Below are 20,261 nucleotides of genomic sequence, written 5' to 3'. Positions count from 1 at the left end.
ATTCAGAATGATCTGGGTGGTACCTGGACGTGGACATTTTTAATAAACCACATAGTTGAATCTGATGTCTTCTCCAGATTGAGAAATGATCGATAAAGTTTCAAATTTCTTTCTTTCTGCCACCTCTGCCTCCTGGGCTCAGGCAATCCTCCCACCTCAGCCTCCCAAGTAGTTGGGACTACAGGTATGCACCACCATGCCGGGCTAATTTTTGTATTTTCTGTAGAGATGGGGTTTCACCATGTTAACCAGGCTGGTCTCAAACTCCTGAGCTCAAGCGACCCACCCCGCGTCAGCCTCCCAAAGTGCTGGGATTACAGGTGTGAGCCACCGTGCCCAGCCTCAACTTTCTTAATATGATACATAAGTCTCTGCAATATGACCCCAACAACCTTCCCAGCCTCACCAAATCAACACAATTTGGTCTCTAAGTTTATTCTTCACTCCTCGCTATGCTCCAACCATAAAACCCACACTGATGTTCCTTGAACGCACCAAGCTTATTCTTTCAACTTTGCACATACTGCTACACATACTGCGTGGGAAGTGCCTCCAGTATCTTCTCATAGCATCTGCACACAGCAGGCTCCTTTACCTTCCACAGACTTTCCCCGACCGCTCCTGTCATGTATAACCCCAATCACTATCCCTTTACCTGCTTTATTTTCTTCCTATCTTTGTTGCACTGATCACTATCTGAAAATAGATTACTAATTTGTGTACCTGTTTATTCTCTGTCTTCTCCAGTAGAATGTAAGCCCTACCAGGGCAGAGCGTGTTTCTTGTTTCCCACTATATCCTCAGTGCCTAGAATAGTGTATAGGATGTAGCATAAATCACCACTCTACCTATAGGAGCTTCAGTCACAGCATTTAACATGCTATTTGTATAATCCCTTCTAGTCAAGGCTGTCTTGGTTATTAAGAAACTGACTCAAGCTATTTTAAACAAGGGGCGAGGGAAGGGACAGAAACCATCGAAAGGACTTCAGGGGACGACATGCAGCTGGGCTTTATGAAAAAGAACTCTGAATTCAGGGGCATTGCTCCCCTAATCCCAGGCCACAGTCTCTTCTCTCTGCTCCCCTGGGCTGCTTCTCCGTCCTCCTTCCTCTGTCCTTTGTCTACTCGTCTCACATATGACCCAACATACACATGGCCCTACTGGCCCCTCACATCCAAGAGTCTACCTCAGTTGAAATTGAGAATCTGGGCTGGGCGCGGTGGCTCACGCCTGTAATCTCAGTACTCTAGGAGGCTGAGGCAGGTGGATCACTTGAGGTCAGGAGTTCGAGACCAGCCTGGCCAACATGGTGAAACTTCATCTCTACTAAAAATACAAAAATTACCCAGGCCTGGTGGCATACACCTGTAGTCCCAGCTACTTGGGAGGCTGAGGCAGGAGAATCGCTTGAACCTGGGAGGCAGAGGTTGCAGTGAGCAGAGATCACACCACTGCACTCCTGCCTGGGCAGCAGAGCAACACTACATCTCAAAAAAAAAAAAAAAAATCGAGAATCTGCTGGCCAATGTCAGCAGTTGAGTCAACTGTCTATCCCTGATCCAATCATCTATGGCCTCGGGGGTAGACGGGGAGGTACAAGGAAGGGGTGTCTAGTACCTCTTCTACTCTGATGACAACCAAACCTGCCTAGCACAAATCCAAACCCTCCAGAGAGACCAAATCTTGCCCCTTCTCCCAAAAATACCATGCTCTTTCATACTTCCACTGCCTTGTATTATTTCCTCAACCTGAAATGTACTGTCCCCACATCAACCTTTTTTTGTAAGTGTACAACTTAGCAGCATTTAATGCAGTCACACTATTATGCAACCATCACCACTGTCTAATCCCAGAACACTTTTATCACCACAGAAAGAAACCCTGTCCCCGCCCTAGCCCATGTAACCGTAATGTCTTCATTTCCCTTGTATATATGTAGAATTGAAAATTGTACATATTGGAATTGCTGGGTCATATGGCAAGTGTTTAACTTTTTGAGAAACTGCCAAACTGTTTTTCAAAAGTGACTGCACCATCGCTTTATATTATTACCAGCAATGTATAAAGGTTCCAATTTCTTCATACCCTTCCCAAGACTCGTTATGGTCCATCTTTTTTATGATAGCCATTCAGATGGATGGAACATGCTATCTCATTGTGTATCAACCTTTTCTATCTCATCCTTCAAAATCCAGCTCAAACATGCCCACTGCAGCATCTCCTGATGTGCTCCAGGGCAGTTTTAGTTACCCCCTAGTATCATAGTACCATAATTTGTCTATGTCTCTATCCGTACCCATTCATTCAGTATCCACTGAGCACCTGCTGCATGCCAAGCTCTATTTGAGGTGCTGAAGATACGGTGAACGAAACACAAAACAAAAAACAGCTATGCCTTTGTTGAGCTTATATTTTGATGGGGGAAACAAATAATTAAAATGTCGAGGCCGGGTGCAGTGGCTCACACCTGTCTGCAATCCCAGCACTTTGGGAGGCCGAGGCAGGCGTATCACCTGAGGTTGGGAGTTTGAGACCGGCCTGATCAACATGGAGAAACCCTGTCTCTACTAAAAATACAAAATTAGCCGGACATGGTGGAACATGCCTGTAATCCCAGCTACTTGGGAGGCTGAGGCAGGAGAATTGCTTGAACCCAGGAGGCGGAGTTTGCAGTAAGCCGAGATTGCACCATCGCACTCCAGCCTGGGCAACAAGAGTGAAACTTTAAAAAAAAAAAAAGAAGCTTGTGAGATGGTGGTAAGTATTACAGAGGACACTAAAGCTTAGTGGGACAAATAGGGTGGCCATGGAAAGCTTCACTCAAGCTAACATTTGAGCAAGAATTAAAGTTAAGTTTCCACTATGACACATCAGTGAGAGATGAGAGGGAGGTATTGGATATGGGTCTAGAATCCAGAGAATAGAGTCCAGGGAGATAGAACAGAAGTGTAGAAGCTAATGAGGAACCAGAAACCGAAACTGAGGTGTGGCGACTAAACTAGGTGAAAACTCAGGAGTGTGGTATTCTAGAGGCAAAAACCTGTATTCGTTTTCTATTGGTGCTATAATAAATTATCACAAACATTGTGGCTGAAAACAACACAGATTTACCCTACAGTTCTGTAGAAATCCTACATGCAACCAAAATCAAGGTGTTAGCAGGCTAAGTTCCTTCTTGGAGGCTGTTGGGCGAATCTGTTTCCTTGCCTTCTCCAGGTTCGAGGCTGCCATCACTCCTTGGCTCCTGGCCCCTTCCCTCCACCTTCAAATAAATCTCTGATCCTTCTATCCTAGACACATCTCCCTCTGACCTCAGCTAGGAAAGGTTCTCTGCTTTTCGGATCCATGCTATTAGATCAGGCCTACCAAGATAATCCAAGATATTCTTCCCATCTCAAAATTCCGAACTTAATCACACCCACAAAGTCCCTTTGACATGTAGGATAACATTCACAGGTTCCAGGGACTTAGAACCTGGACATTTGAGGGGGGGTTAGGGGAGAAGGGCATTATTTTCCTACATGCAAATGAAGCATTTCAAAGCGGAAGTGGTCAACTGTACCATATGCTGACATGTCAAAGAAGTTATGAAGGTGGGCACAGTGGCTCATGCTCATCATCTCAGCGCTCTGGGAAGCGGAGGCAGGGGGATCATTTGAGACCAGGAGCTCAAGACCAGCCTGGGCAACATAAAAAGACTATGTTTTGGCCAGGCACGGTAGCTCATGCCTGTAATCCCAGCACTTTGGGAGGCCGAGGTGGAGGGATCACTTGAGGTCAGGAGTTCAAGACCAGCCTGGCCAACATGGTGAAACTCCATCTCTACTAAAAATACAAAAATTAGCTGGGCGTGGTGGCACGTGCCTGTAGTCCCAGCTACTTGGGAGGCTGAGGCAGGAGAATTGCTTAAACCCAGGAGGTAGAGATTGCAGTGAGCCGAGATCGCACCACTGCACTCCAGCCTGGGCCACAGAGCAAGACTCCATGTACAAAATAAATAAATAAATAAAGGCTATGAAGACTATGTCTCTCCAAAAAAAAAAAAAAAAAAAAATTTTTTTTTTTTTTTAGACAGAGTTTCGCTCGTCACCCAGGCTGGAGTGCAATGGCACGATTCTCCTGCCTCAGCCTCCCGAGTAGCTGGGACTACAGGCATGCATCACCATGCCTGGCTAATTTTGTATTTTTAGAAGAGACGGGGTTTCGCCATGTTGGCCAGGCTGGTCTCGAACCCCTGGCCTCAGGTGATCCGCCCACCTCGGCCTCCCAAAGTGCTGGGATTACAGGTGTGAGCCACCACACCCAACCAAAAAATTTTAATTAGCTGGGCACAGTGACATGCACGTGTAGTCCTAGCTACTCAGGAGGCTGAGGTAGGATCGTTTGAGCCCGAGTTCAAGGTTACGGTGAGCTATGATCATGCCACTACACTCCAGCCTGGGTGACAAAACAAGACCCTCAAAAAAAAGTTATGAGAATTGACCATCGGGGTGATCCTTTTTTTTTTTTTTTTTTTTTTTGAGACAGTCTTACTCTGTTGACCAGGTAGGAGCACAGAAGCATAATTTTGGCTCACTGCAACCTCTGCCTCCCAGGTTCAAGCGATTCTCGTGCCTCAGCCACCCAGAGTAGCTGGGATTACAGGCGTGTGCCACCACATCCAGCTAATTTTGTATTTTCAGTAGAGACGGGGTTTCACCATGTTGGGAGGCTGGTCTTGAACTCCTGGCCTCATGTGATCTGTCTGCCTTGGCCTCCCAAAGTGCAGGCATGAGCCACTGCACCCAGCCTCTGGTGATCTTTAACACGGGCTGTTCTGTGGAGTCAAAATCCTCATTGGTGCAAGCTCAAAGGAGAGAAGTAGAGAGCATAGATAGATAACTCTCAACTTGTACTAGAGAAGAGCAAAGAAGCGGGATGACAGCTGAAGGGGCAGATGTGGGGTCAAACAAGGATTTTTTTAAAATATGGAATACTAGCATGTTTATAAGCTCATGGGAATGATCTAGTAGGGGGAAAAGTTAATGAGCAGGACAGAGAAGGAAAATGGCTACACCTCTGGGCCCTTTGAACAGGTTAAGGGATGGAATTTAGCACACAAGTGGAAAAGCTTGCCTTAAATAATAGGGCAAGGACAGGCCAGGCAGTGGCTCATGCCTGTAATCCCAGCACTTTGGGAGGCCAAGGTAGGCAGATCATGAGGTCAGGAGTTTGAGACCAGCCTGACCAATATGGTGAAACCCCGTCTCTACTAAAAATACAAAAATTAGCTGGGCTTGGTGGCATGTGCCTGTAATCCCTGCTACTCAGGATGCTGAGGCAGGAGAATCGCTTGCTCCCGGGAGGCGGAAGTTGCAGTGAGCTGAGATTGCGCCACTGTACTCCAGCCTGGGTGACAGAGCAAGACTCAGTCTCAAAAAAAAAAAAAAAAAAAAAAAATTGGGCAAGGACAGTCTGCCTATAGTAACTAAAAGAAAGACAGTAGCACAGATGCAGGTGGGTGAGTAGATGTGATGGAAGGAGCTTGTGAAAATTTTATAAGTTTTAAAAAGTCATAAGCTGAGAGGATGGCAAAGGTGTTAAAAATTTAAGAGAAAGTGTAAATGGGATAGAGAAATGTACTAGGATTGAGAGGTTTTGAGGCTCATGTGAGGTCATAGCTTTAGTTTTCAAGACAGGGTCTCACTATGTTGCCCAGGATGGAGTGCAGTGGCTGTTCACGGGCACAATCATTTCACAATGTAGCCTCAAAACTCCTGGGCTCAAGTGATTCTCTTGCCTCAGCCTCCTGACTGACTGAGACTTAACAGGCGCGTACCACCTGGCCCGGGGAGGTCATGACCTTAGAGAGACTGAATCAGCATGTTCAGTTGTGTAAGTACTTAAGTGCACAGAAAGTGGAGTACTGAACTTAACCAAAAATGGATTTTAGCCAGGGAAGTACAATGAAACAAGAGATGGGGCAAGGCTGAAAAGCTGATTGTCACAGTGCATCACAGAACCTGAGCTAGGTAATGGACATGAAGAAGTGAAAAGAGGTGAAGAGAAGTGGCAGGATCAATGAATTCTGAGACTCGTCTCGCTGTCACCCAGGATGAAGTGCAGTGGCACAGTATCAGGTCACTGCAACTTCAGCCTCCCATGTTCAAGCAATCCTCTCACTTCAGCCTCCCGAGTAGCTGGGACTGTAGTCCAGATGGTAGTGCACCACGACACCCAGTTAGTTTTTGTATTTTTTGTCAAGTTGGGGTTTGGCCATGTTGCCCAGGCTGTGGATCAATGATCTATAAATAGTACTATAACCACCCACTGTAACTGTTTTATGTCTACATATCTGACACCCCCTCCAGACTGAGGTACTCCAAAGTGAAATGAGTGTCGTATCTTTCCCTAGTATCTGAGCATGTTGTTAGCTGGGTGGATGGATGCTTACCCATAGTGAAAGGGAAATTCCACACTCCCAAATCCTGATATATTAATACAGAGCTGTTACTTCCTCATTGTTCTTTAATACGAATTCAAGTACAAAGTTGCAATGCTTCACCAAAACCTATGGTATAAATAAGCTGGGTGCAGTGAGAGACTACTCAGAATGGCCATAGTATGCGATTATTGACTCTGTGAATAGCCACTGCACTCCAGCCTGGGAAGCACTGCACGACTCTGTCTCTAAAAAATAATAATCTATGGTATAAACCAAGCCTTTGACAAGATGCTGAATTCCTACAGGGTTGTATACAAGAACTGAACCAGAAAATGTACTAGATGTATCCCAGCTATGGTTAAGTTGGCTCTTACTGGTAACACCTCAGTGACATAAAATCTTTGAATTTCCAAGCCTCTATTTTACCTCCTTGCAGTAAACTAGCAGGACCCAAAACAGTCCTTGAAAATAGCAGGCAAAGAAAGGGGAACAGATGTAAGTGAAATTTTGGTTTTGTTGTTGTTGTTTTGGGACAGGGTGTCTGTCACCAAGGCTGGAGTATAGTGGCATGATCACAGCTCACTACAGCCTCAACCTCTTGGGCTCAAGTGTTCCTCTCACCTCAGCCTCCCAAGTAGCTGAGACTGCAAGCACACACCACCATGCCCAGCTAATTATTAAACATTTTTTTTTGTAGAGATGGACTCACCACATTACCCAGGCTGGTCTTGAACTCCTGGGCTCAAGTGATCCGCCTGCCTTGGCCTTCCGAAGTGCTGGGATTATAGGCATGAGCCACTGCACCCAGCTTAAACTCCGCTTTATAAGCACAGACATAAACTCTTGAGGATGGAGGAAAAAAATGCACAAAGAGCGTGTAAAATATGTTTTATTGTTCTTTAAAAGGGTTCAGGGTTTGGTTTTAAATCAGGCTGCACACCTTTCAAATCAATCTGACATCTCTCTATGTCAAACTGGCTTCAGCTAGCAATACTTCATTAAATCGAAAAGAAAAAAATTGCTTTAATTTTAAGGAAAAAAATCCAGTTTTAAGAACAATTAACATTAGTCTTTAAAATAAAAGGAGGGCTAATGTTTCATGTTGCTTTATACATCCTTCTCCTCAATACAGAACCAAGAATGTAATCTTCCTAACTCAGGCAGGCACTGATACTGATGGACACTGCGCGTGCGCGCGTGCACACACACACACACACACACACACACACCCTCCCCCCAAACAACAAAATTCAGAGTATGTCAAAGGAAAAAGGTTTGTTATTGTATTGATCAAAACCCAGTGGAATCAACACCATCTATCTTAGCTTAGCAGGTATGCTGTTTTGATCTTGAGTCTATATTAATGGAATCTATTGTTGCATTCTGAAATAAAGAATTTTGGATATACCATTATGTTTTAAAGTCCTAAAAACAATTTCAAAAAGCATTATTTTGTTTTGTTTTCTGGGATGGGAGAGAGAATCTACAGATTTGCGTTTAGTTAAAAATCAAAACTCCAGCAATAGGAAATAGGCAGTTCACATAGCCGGTCAACATTTGAGGTATCACCAGTGTGAGACAAGGTCCCGGTCTGTTCCTACTGGCCTAGCTGATGCTAACAAAATGGGAGGCTTATGGCTCTGCACAGCAAATTCCAGCAGGACAAGATGACTTTAAGCCCGTATTCAGAGCCCTAGAAGCAGGGCACTACTAAGTATGTAATATTTAGAGGTGAAAATAGTGCAAGAGCCCCTGATGGTGCCCCTCTACCTGCTTTGTCCATGCAGCCTGATCATAACTGCCTTCCACAAAGGAGCAGAAAAACAGCTTTTCTAGATCAGTACACTAAACCCAGCCAAGAATCTGCAAAAATGCTACTACACCGCTTCACAAGCAACACAGTCCCTTCACTACTCATTGGGTTGCACGATGTCTCTCTTCTACCCTGTTATGGCCTGTGGACATATACTCACTAGGCATCATTGTTGGTTTTAAACCAGGGATTTTTTTTTTTTTAATCTCAAAAAAACTAGTAATAACAAGGCAATCAGTGGTTAAACTGAACTTTACATATAGGGGGCAGTTTGGAAAACACATACCACAAGCATTTCTCAAGTCGAAAATATGTGAATTTGCTGCTGCTCCTTTGACGGTTCCTGAAAATTCAGAGTACAAGTCCTAAAATAAAAATTTTAAGCTACCAGCATTCTCTGATACTAGACAGAAAATCAGAGTAACGCTACAGCCCACAATTCTACAGGGTGTAAAAAGTACGCTCACTGCCTGGACATCTTTATTGATGGCCTGGAGTCCTCCCTTTTAGAAGACAAGTTTCTGGGATATCCACTTAGCTTCATTGGTTAGGGAAGAGAAGAATTCGACTCTCAGGTAAGTTGAGAAGAGACTCCTCTTAAAATGCCATTTCTCCACTAATTTATCAAAATAAAAACAAAAGGCTCTTGGCTACTTTGCCTAGTATTAGATAGGGTTTTGAGGAAACTAACATGAACACCCTTTCATCAGTAAAGACTAAAAACCACCTGGATCATATTTATTTATTTATTTATTTATATATATATATATATATATATATATATATATATATATATATATATATCTCACTGCTGTTTTTTTTGGTGTTTTTTTTTTTGTTTTTTTGTTTTTTATCTAAAAGTGCCCAGGTGGGCTTAAGGCTGCCAGACTGCACGCACATCTACAGCAACAAGGGCTTCTATTCCATCTACAACTTGGATCGGGGGAAAAGGGAGGTGTAGGAGAGGAAGGAAAAAAGAGGGGAAAAATATACCACCAACCCTCCCCCACAAAAAAAGGGAAAAAAAAAATCCCACCACAGGGAGATCTATGTGCCAAGCATAATGGAAGAGTGTGCTCCCCAAACAGATGGTTTTGCACAGGCTAATGTTCTGCTGGTTTTCCTTAGAGACCTATTTTGAAAAAGTTTAAAAAGACAGGAGATTTCAAAATAATTCAATCCTGGCAGAAATTCAAACTCCAAAACTAGGAGCAAAATCATCCTTCACTGAATTAATTCCTTTTCTCTTTCTCTTTTCTTAAACATTTTATTCATTTTATAGAGAGATTTCTTTTTTGTTTGCTTTTGTTCCAATCATTAGGAGAGTGGTTGAGGAGTACTGAATCCATCACTACTTTGATGACACAGGTAATATTCCAGATTCACATTTCCAGGTACCAAGAGTTCCCTCTAAATGGCACAATCAAGTCAGCCTTCGTTTACATTTCCTTCTACTGAACACAGCAATGCCCATTGGTATCTCTGAAGCGTAATCGCATCTTAGGTCGGTATTTCTCCAAATAAAGCAGCTGTTTGGAATTGAACGCTCCCCTTCTTTTTCTGAAAATACAAGAATGGCAAACTTTATCATGTAAAAAAAGAGCTGTCTGATTCACTGAAATGCATTATTTACATCCTAAAGCCTTTCTAATTCCACACAGCTGAAAACCAGCATATTTCCCATACTACAACAATTCTTAAAGAGCTAAGTTGCAACATCAACTTTCTAAGCCCTCCTAGAAGGAATAGAAAAATTTTTCTTGCTGACTGTCATTATAGTCTATTAACCATTTAATAAAGATCAGAATAGTTTCTACTTTCGTTTTCTTTTTTTAAAGGAAGGGTTGAAAGGGAAAGGGCAAGACAAAAATTGTCAAAGAATTCTGGATAACAAAATAGCATGATTCGTTATTCCAGATCAATGTCAAGATCCTGTCTGTGCACTACCATCCTGATTTTGTCCCTGAATAGATCACTTAAGAGTCCCAGGTGAGGCCAGGCGTGGTGGCTCACGCCTGTAATCCCAGCACTTTGGGAGGCCGAGGTGGGCGGATCACGAGATCAGGAGATTGAGATCATCCTGGCCAACATGGTGAAACCCCGTCTACTAAAAATACAAAAATTAGCTGGGCGTGGTGGTGCGTGCCTGTAGTCCCAGCTACTTGGGAGGCTGAGGCAGTAGAATCGCTTGAACCCAGGAGGCAGAGGTTGCAGTGAGCCGAGATTGAGCCACTGCACTCCAGCTTGAGCAACAGAGCAAGACTCCATCTCAAAAAAAAAAAGAGTCTCAGGTGATTAACTGCTCCTCTACACATTCTTCTTGCCTCCTCCTAACAGAGAATTATATTTGGAAGGTATATGGAATCTATTAAAAGGGGCATTTTTGAGATTCCTAGATACTCAAAACAATATACTGGACACAGTCTATAATGTCCAAATTAGAAAACTTTTGAATCTGGAAACCAGCTGTACTGAGTCTCTATCACTTGCTCTAAATTTTTTACATCTTCAAATAATACTTCAAGCCAAAAAAAAGCAAATTATCCCATACTATAAATGAATATCCCTTCCATAATTCCTTCCTCATGCATGATCTTGCTTTCTGTGTTTCTGAACACAAAACTTCATACTCACTGTCTTATAAACTGAACTGCATCTTCGTACTTCATTCCACATTCAATCAAAGCAAGTGCAACCAGCACAGGTGCCCTGCAGAAAGAAACCTGTATGTAAGTATCCATAAGTCTTGGAGTGAAAGGATTTTTAAAAACCTGTAACTGCATATTACCAATGCAACGCATGAGCTTTCTTTTTCCTGTATACTAAAGTAGCTGGTATCTGCCTAATACAGTAAATATATCTCATCATCATTAATTCTATGATTTTTTTTTTTGGCGGGGCAGGGGACAGGGTCTCGCTCTATCACCCAGGCCAGAGTGCAGTGGCACAATCACGGCTCACCGCAGCCTCAACCTCCCAAAGCTCAGGTTATCCTCCTGCCTCAGTTCCTCAAATAGCTGGGACTATAGGTGCCCGCCACCATGCCCAGCTAATTTTTGATTTTTAGTAGTTAGTAGAGACGGGGTTTCTCCGTGTTACCCAGTCTGCTCTTGAACTCCTAGGCTCAAGCAATCTGCCTGCCTCCGCCTCCCAAAGTGCTGGGATTACAGGAGTGAACCATAGCGCCCAGCCTGATTATCTACTTTTAGTAAAGCACTAAATTCTAAACCTTAAGAAATCTTTACTCTTTAAAACATCACATTATACATTAAATTTTCTCATCACTAGATATGATCAAAAATCCTTCATTGGCCTTTAGCCATTATCACAGTAAAATAAATGACCAAACATATTACTTATCTCCAATGTGTCAGAATTTTCATTACCAATTGATTTTAATATTTCCTTATCAAATGCTAAAAAGGTGCTAGACTTTTTCAAGAAAGTCCTTTTGATGAGCTAGGAAAATGCCCAAGAATTGATGACTAGAAGAAGTTCTATCTTTTTAAAAAAATTTAACAAAGGAAATGATGTTTTTATAAAGCCCATTACAGGGCACCAATTTTGGGCTACCTAAAACTAGGATAGCTACTAGTTATAAAACTGCCAAGTCAAGTTACAACATTATCTTCAACCTTCAGGATAAGGACTAAAACTTCTAACCTTATGAACAAACAGTACCACACTACAAAAAAGGAAATAGCAAACAAAAGGGCAGAGCAGAACTAACAGCTTGAGTCACCACCACCTTGAGGCAATGGCAGCCTACACTAATGTTTTGAGTCAAAGTGTGCATCCTAAATTGGCATTTAATCTGCTGCTGATGACAGCGTTGCAACACCATTCTAAGCAATGCTCAGGGGAAAAGGTTTTAAGATCAAAGTCCATTCTTGTCCATACATCTTCTTTCAAGAGTTTAAAGTTCAGATATCTGCTCTCTATCTATTAACTTCCCATTCATCTCAGTCCAAAATTAACCATGTATAGATTCATCAAACTCTAAAATTATTTTAATTTTGTTGCCAATTTCAGTGACCTGAACTTTTGATTACTTGAAATAGGGAGAAAAATAAAACACCCACTAAATCCAGGCTGGCATCAGAATCAGACAACCAGATGAAATGAACAGGCTCTTTTGAGAAATCATTACACTACTTTTTCCTCTCATTTCCTTTCCTTTCAGGTAATTTAATGTTATTTAGTATAATATATGCAAATGTCTACCAAAGTGAAACTTCCAACTAACTTAGGCATGGTAATGAATTCAGACAAAAAGGGTAATAAAGGTAAGAGTTTACCTTCCCAATCCTGCAACACAATGCACTGCAACACAGCAACCTGGCTCTTCACGAAATTTGGTTTTTAACAGGTTTAACCAATCATCTACTATCTGATTAGGGGGTGGAGCTCCATCATCAAATGGCCAATCCTGAAAAGAAATGACCTTTTACATTAAATTGATATTTTCTCCATGATTAACATCCTAATACAGAATACCTGCACACAGTACACACGGCAGGCCTAACTGAACTAACTGCACTATATATACCTACTGTTAGCACAATTCTGATCATTGCTGTAAAATGATCCAGGATTGAAATTAAAGTTTGCCAAATAAATTAGCCTTCTCAATGCAGTGTCGCACACATCTGAATTTACAAAAACGTACAGAAATCTCTATCAGAGTCATAAGAGCTAGTGTTCTCCCAAAAATGATATCTGAATAGAGTAGTAATTAGACATAATAGACAAAACTGTAATTAAAGCCAAGACAAAGTAACAGAGGACACAGCACATGTCAACATGGTTTAAAAGTCCATTCTGGCAAAGCATACCAACTGGTGTCTCATTGGTCTCTACAGATAATTGAAGATTATAATTCAAGATAACTAAGTTATGACATCTTTAGAGAAAGGTTATCTGATAACAAATCTCCAATAGTAAATCATAACAGAAACAAACTACCATCTTTGTGCTTATTAAAAGGCAAGCAGTAAGTATTTTTAAAGTGCTTACTAAATTATATATGTCCCCATTTAACAAGGACAGTGCTGCATGACAGGGTCCTGGGCAAATGGAGACCATTTTGTCAAGTATCCCTTTCTCTTTCTGTATTCACCTATTTGGGCTATCTTTCAATTAAGACTAATCCCACGAGCATTCACAGTATAGGCAGGGGTTTATCTTCCTCACTACTTAGCAAGAGGTCCTAAGAAACCAACACAAATGGGGAGTGGAGGAGGGGGACTGGGGGCTGACATTTTACAAGCCTTCCCTCCTGCCATCTAAGCTTCAAAGATAGAAATGCAAAAACACTGTTAGGAATTTTTTTAAAAACATAAGGCTATTCTAATGAGATTGGATAAGGACACTTTAAGATATTAGGGGAGGAAAAAGAGAAAAGTGACAGAGCATTAAATTGATTCTGCATTCATTATTGGCACCACTAGAACACTTCATGTAGCCCATTAGCCAAAACAGTACGTTTGAGTTGACAACTACGCCCCATAATTAAAGGACTGTCTGTGTTATTATAAATGTCACTAGAGAGTTTAACTGTAAATAGCAATAAAACCAGTATCTTAGTCAAGAGCTTACTTCCTCTAATACTCCCTAAAATGCACCTAGTTAAGAAACAATATAAAACATGCTTCACTTACTCATATAGTGTCTATTTTTTAAAAAAATCATTAATCATTTAGAAACATCTGAACCTCAAACTGATACAGCTAAAACCACCATTAGTCTATTCCAATGTGTGTCTGGTTTGCAAGAGCATTCAGAGGACTGACAGGCCTTATTTGGGGATATCCTCTTACCATGAAATGTTCCAAAACCCTCCTCACCTAGCAAAATTAGATTAACTCTTAAAATCTCTGTCTGGGAAAAGGAAATTCCAAGCTTAAGGCTAAATGCCCTTGTTTTTTCAAGTGTAAGTTAAACCTTTCATTTTATCTGATCATAGCTATTTATTTGTTTGTTTGTTTTTAATGACTTATTTTCCTCTGGGTAGATACCCAGTAATGGGATTGCTGGATCAAATGATAGTTCTACTTTTAGTTCTTTAAGGAATCTCCACGCTGTTTTCTATAGTGGTTGTACTAGTTTACATTCCCACCAGCAGTGTACAAGTGTTCCCTTTTCACCACATCCCTGACAACATCTATTTTTTTTTTTTAATTTTTTGATTACGGCCATTCTTACAGGAGTAAGGTGGTATCATATTGTGCTTTTGATTTGCATTTCCCAGATCACAGCTATTTAAAACAAAACAAAAACCTAAATTTAAAGGCCTGGAATAAATCTTAGGCCTACCATTATCTTCCTCAAACTAGTTCAAGTTCTTTAGTTCATTTCTATTTCACAAAGATGTTTACCAACATTAGTGACTCTCAAACAGACTATGGTCAATCCAGTCATTTTCTCACTCTGCCATCTGTCAAAACAAGTTGATTTTTGCTCACTAGAGAACATATTCATAATGCAGCAAAATAAACTTGTATGCAGCTTATTTTTGGAAGTTTAAATTTTATTACTACTTTTTAAACACAGGGCTGCATTTGACATGTTTCCACTCATTCCCAGTGATTTCCAGCAGTGGACAGTAAAGTCATTTAGAAATTTGACTGCAAGCAAATTATTACCATGCCAAACTATTAAAACACATTATTGACTGATTGACTGACAAGGTCTCTGTCACCCAAGCTGAAGCACAGCAGCACAATCATGGCTCACTGCAGCCTTGACCTCCCGGGTTCAGGTGATCCTCCCACCTCAACCTCCCAAGTAGCTGGGACTATAGGTGCATGCCATCACGTCCAGCTAATTTTTGTATTTTTCGGAGAGACAGGGTTTCACCATGTTGCCCCACTAGTCTTGGAACTCCTGGACTCAAGTGATCCACCCACCTTGGCCTCCCAGAGTGGTGGGAACAGGCATGAGCCACCACACAGGGCCCTAAAACACATTTTTTTAAAACACATTTGGCTATTTAGTTTTTATTTTCACCAAAATGGACATGAGGAAACTATGGATCAGATATAAGAGGACTGCCTTGCCAATAGGTCATTATTCTTTTTGCATCAACTGCCTTCCCAACCACTGACCAATATAATAAAGACTACAGAACTACCTCTCAATAAGAAGCAGGAACATAACCTTAAACCAGTATCTTCCTTATTACGTTCTTCCTACCTAACTACTTATAAAATCTCCAGTTCTCTTCCTACTACATAACCTTCCCACAATCAAACCAACAGCTCAAAGACATCTAAAACTACAAGATCATTTCATTACGTGCTCCTAAAAGCTGCTCCTACAACTTAGACAACTACTTAAGGAAGAAAGAATAAAATGTTAACTAATCTGATGCTCCCATTTGCTATAAGGAAACAGCCTATTTTGATGCTAAAAAGGAACTTAATTTAAAATAATTTCAATCACTTTGTGCTCAAATTGAGCTAGACAAGAAATCTAATCATACTAAAGCTCCTCAGAAACCTAACAAAAAGTATCAGAAACTATGCTGATTACTCTGGAGGAGGATGCCTTCTACCTCTCCTCATCCTCTTATCCCACCTTTTTGCCTCCTACAAGTTATCCACAAAATATTAAGTAACTAATCTTGTACTTGCAAAGTGGCAGAGTTCCATATGGACTTAAGAATGTCTGATGGAAATTACTTTCATTATATTCAAATTAGTAGCCTAGAAACAAAAGCTAAATATTGCATTAATTTCCTAAAAAATAAAACTTGCAAATTTACATGTTGTTAAAATAAGAGCACACTAAATTTTGCTTTTTATTAGTTGAAAATACTATGATTTGTAGGCTTTAAGAGCACAAATGAACAAAACTGCCAATTTGTTAATCCAAAAGAATTTGAAAGATTGCTATCAATAATGTATTTTCCACTACAACCTTAAAAAAATCCAAAAGTATTACTGCCAGGGTTTTTTTGTTTTTGTTTTTGAGACAAGGTCTTACTCTCATCCAGGCTGGAGTGCAGTGGCATAATCAAGGCTCACTGCAACCTTGACCTCCCAGGCTCAGGCGATCCTCTCACTTCAGCCTCCCAAGTAGCTGGGACTACAGATGTGTGCCACCGTGCCCACCTAATACCAAGTTTTTAATTTTTTTTTTTTTTTTTTTGAGACGGGGTTTCCCTCTGTCACCCAGGCTGGAATGTGGTGGCGTGGCCACAGCTCACTGCAGTCTCAACCACCTGGGCTCAAGTGATTCCCTCACCTCAAAAACCCAAGTAGCTGGGACCACAGGTGTGCACCAACATGCCCCACCAGTTTTTTAATTATCTGTACAGATGAGATCTCGCCACATTGCCCAGGCTGGTCTTGAACTCCTGGGTTCAAGTGATCTTCCCACAATATTGGGATTATAGGTGTGAGCCAGTGCACCTGGCCTAGTTTTATAAATATTTATGTTTGAAAGATACAACTTGTTTTGAAAAATTTAAATACTACACACTCACTAGAACGTGGATGCCTTCTTTTTCAACTGGAGCTTTATCATATGTAGCATCACAAACTCGAACCAAAGTCGTCACTCCATACTTCTTAAGTTCCTTTAAAAAAAAAAAAAAATTATAATGGAACTTGTGTTTTTGAAACCTACAGCCAAAAATGTAGAAATGTACTATTATAGGCCGGGCGGGGTGGTTCACGCCTATAATCCCAGCACTTTGGGAGGCCTGAGGCGGGCATATCACAAGGTAAGGAGTTCGAGACCAGCCTGACCAACATAGTGAAACCCCGTCTCTATTAAAAATACAAAGATCAGCTGAGTGTGGTGGTGCGGGCCTGTAATCCCAGCTACTCAGGAGGCTGAGGCAGGAGAATCGCTTGAACCCAGGAGGCAGATATTGCAGTGAGCCGAGATCGTGCCACTGCACTCCAGCCTGGGCGACAGAGCGAGACTCCGTCTCCAAAAAAAAAGAAATGTACTATTATAAATTAAAACAATGAGATATCATTTTTAGACAAAGATCAGAATTGTTCTCACTGTGGTTATATATTCAATGGACACTCATGAAATCTCAGTGGCAGTGTAAGACTCACCTTTCTAAAGGGCAATTTGGTAGCATAACGTGAAAACTTACACAAAAGTTCACATAAACTGCAACCTAAAAATTCTACTTCTGGGAGTTTATACAAAAGAAATAATTAAAGACATATACAAAGATTTAGGTAACAGCACGTTCACCACAAACTGGAATGGTGAAAAATTAGAAACCACATTAATGGTCCAAGAATAAGGGAATGATTAAAGAAGTATGGCACATCCATATAGTGAACACTATGACAGCTATAAAAACAATACCAAGGAGGATGGGGAAAGATTTTAAAAAATATATAGTGTGATCCTATCTGTATGTGTATTTATGAATACACACAGATATATGCAGAGAAAAACATCTAGAAGCCAGTTATTAACAATTAAATGTTGTTAAATTCTTTTTGCTTGTCTGTATCTTTATATTTTTATGAAATAAACATGCTTTTTTTAAAGAAATAAAATTCTGAAATTAAGAAAAAAAGTGGTATATTAAAAAGACAGCTAATGCAGTTATAGCCAGAAGCCTTGCTCCTTTAAAACTCTCCCTACGGTGAATCCCTAACCCAGTGACTACCTATCTTCAAGGGGCTACCAATATCTTTTTTATAGTTGCAGGAGGACAGTGGCCTGTGCCACTTCTGGAGACAATGGCCAAGGAATCCACAGGTTGAAAATAGTACCACATAATTCAGCCAGGCTTAAAGGTGACTGAACAATCTGAGGGCATACAGGCCTAGAATCAACTTGTACGCTGTGTATACAAAGTTAAGAAGCTCAGGGAATTATAAGTATAAATAAGCAGGCACAGTGATATCCTATAAGAAGGGTCCATCATTTAGTTATCTAAAGTGTAAAATTATTTTAATTGCTAAAGGACTTCATTTTTCACAAAAAGGCCTTCTTATAATACAGACTCAAGAAAGGTAGAAGTATTGTCAGGAATTTTAAAAATGTTTCAAAATACAAATAAAATCCCATTAAAATAAACTCTGTAATAGCCATTCATTGAAAAGTTGCGATAACATTTTTTATGGTATTTGTGACCTTAAGCAAGTCAAATCCTCTTTTGGTCTCAGTTTTCCCATCTATAAAATGAAAATCACTAAGAGTTCACCCACCTTTCTAACTCTACTCCATAAATACAGCAAGAAAAATCATTTAAACTCAACAACCCAAGAATGATTAAAAAGCTTATGTTCTGGTCAGGCACAGTGGCTCACGCCTGTAATCCCAGCATTTTGGGAGGCCGAGGCAGGCGGATCACGAGGTCAAGAGATCGAGACCATCCTGGCCAACACGGTGAAACTTCGTCTCTACTAAAAATACAAAAATTAGCTGGGTGTGGTGGCGCGCACCTGTAGTCCCAGCTACTTGGGAGCTGAGGCAGGAGAATCGCTTAAACCTGGGAGGTGCAGGTTGCAGTGAGCCAAGATCGTGCCACTGCACTCCGTCTCAAAAAAAAAAAAAAAAAAGGGCTGGGCACGGTGGCTCATGCCTGTAATCCCAGCACTTTGGGAGGCCGAGGTGACAGATCACAAGGTCAGGAGATCAAGACCATCCTGGCTAACATGGTGAAATCCCGTCTCTACTAGAAATACAAAAAATTAGCCGGGAGTGGTGGCAGGTGCCTGTAGTCCCAGCTATCAGGGAGGCTGAGGCAGGAGAATGGCGTGAACCCGGGAGGCGGAACTTGCAGTGAGCCGAGATAGTGCCACTGCACTCCAGCCTGGCGAAGAGCGAGACTCCGTCTCCCAAAAAAAAAAAAAAAAAGCTTATGTTCAAATGCTTGCTCAAAGAAGTACAAAGAGTTTTTTCTCCTACCAATAGAAAAAATATTAAGGATCTGACATAAAAATACTACCTCTACCACCTTTCCTTCACCCAAGTTTCTGGACCCTTGTATACGATTATTACAACGAAGTAGTCTGGGGGTGCCTTTTCATCAAAGGTGGTTAGAATATCTGAAGTACATACAGAATGGTTTTTAGTGTCAGACACCTAGGCAAGTACATTAGTTCCACCACATACTATGTGCCATTAGGCAAATTACTAAATGGCTCTGAACCTGTTTCCTCATTGGTAAGAGGGAAATAATGGTATCTACACCTCATAGGGTTTTTGTATTTGCAACAAACATTGCTCGTTGCATAATGTGTAACATTGTTTATTATAATGCTAGGTGCATATCGTGGTCAATAAATGTTAATTATCATTACTGAATGTTTGACCAAAAAAACCTGTCAATAAATGTAGAAAGAACACAGAGAAAACAGTACTAGATATCTCTACAGTCCCCAAATTTCACAAAATGTTCTTGAAAAAATCTGCTGTAACTAACCCAACCCAATTCAAACCAGGATTGGCAGGATGACTCCAAATACAGAAATAAATGGCTTTGTGCTAAGAGAATTTTTTAATGGGATTTTACCTAGAAATCAATCCAAAAAGTAGACCATGCTACAATCTTACCTCTGTGAACTTGTTGAGAGTAGCATTGGTAGGGTTGTGAGTTATCAGAAAACGCATGTTCTCATAGGAGATCTCCACAGGGGCTGGACGGTTCATTATGGCAAATAAAAAGTGTGAGCGTGCGTGTGAGTGTGATGGGGAAAGTGAAAAAAAAAAAATCAATAAATCTTGAAATGTTTCACAGCAGAAAACATTAAAAAGACCACTAAAATGCCTATTATCAATCAGTGTTTTCTCTATTCAACTTGTTTATTCCTTATGAAGCTTCTCTCTTCAAGATAAGCAAAGTATTTAGAATCCACTTGAATCCAAATTCAATTTGGGCCTCAATTTCTGCAGATGGATACCTTCGGACTCCAAAAAATCCAACTACATACAAAACTTAAGCAGCCTTTACTACATTTAGGCACTAGTGAGACAAGTTAAAAGTGTAGGTCACTTTCCACTTGTTTACTTGATGCTTAATTTTACTGGAGTCAT

General features: G+C 40.9%; 1 protein-coding gene across 3 annotated transcripts; it reads right to left on the bottom strand.

Annotated features, from left to right (window-relative positions):
• Window positions 1-7,300: 7,300 nt before the first annotated feature.
• Window positions 7,301-19,914, bottom strand: PTP4A2 (protein tyrosine phosphatase 4A2). Of its 3 annotated transcripts, XM_511509.8 has the most exons (5): window positions 19,782-19,914; window positions 16,729-16,821; window positions 12,539-12,669; window positions 10,875-10,949; window positions 7,301-9,800 (listed from the first exon to the last, which is right to left on the bottom strand). In XM_511509.8, exons 1-5 carry the CDS (start codon window positions 19,875-19,877, stop codon window positions 9,692-9,694), a joined length of 504 nt encoding a protein of 167 aa, XP_511509.4. In that variant the 5' UTR covers window positions 19,878-19,914; the 3' UTR covers window positions 7,301-9,691. The 3 variants fall into 3 exon arrangements, with proteins under 3 accessions (XP_511509.4, XP_016813589.1, XP_016813592.1); XM_016958100.4 differs by lacking the exon at window positions 10,875-10,949; XM_016958103.4 differs by lacking the exon at window positions 16,729-16,821 and having other exon boundaries at window positions 19,782-19,911.
• Between the last annotated feature and the right edge of the window lie 347 nt (window positions 19,915-20,261).

This window comes from Pan troglodytes, chromosome 1 (assembly GCF_028858775.2).
Source record: "Pan troglodytes isolate AG18354 chromosome 1, NHGRI_mPanTro3-v2.0_pri, whole genome shotgun sequence".
Taxonomy (NCBI): Eukaryota; Metazoa; Chordata; class Mammalia; order Primates; family Hominidae; genus Pan; species Pan troglodytes.
This window is presented reverse-complemented; position numbering and strand designations above follow the sequence as displayed.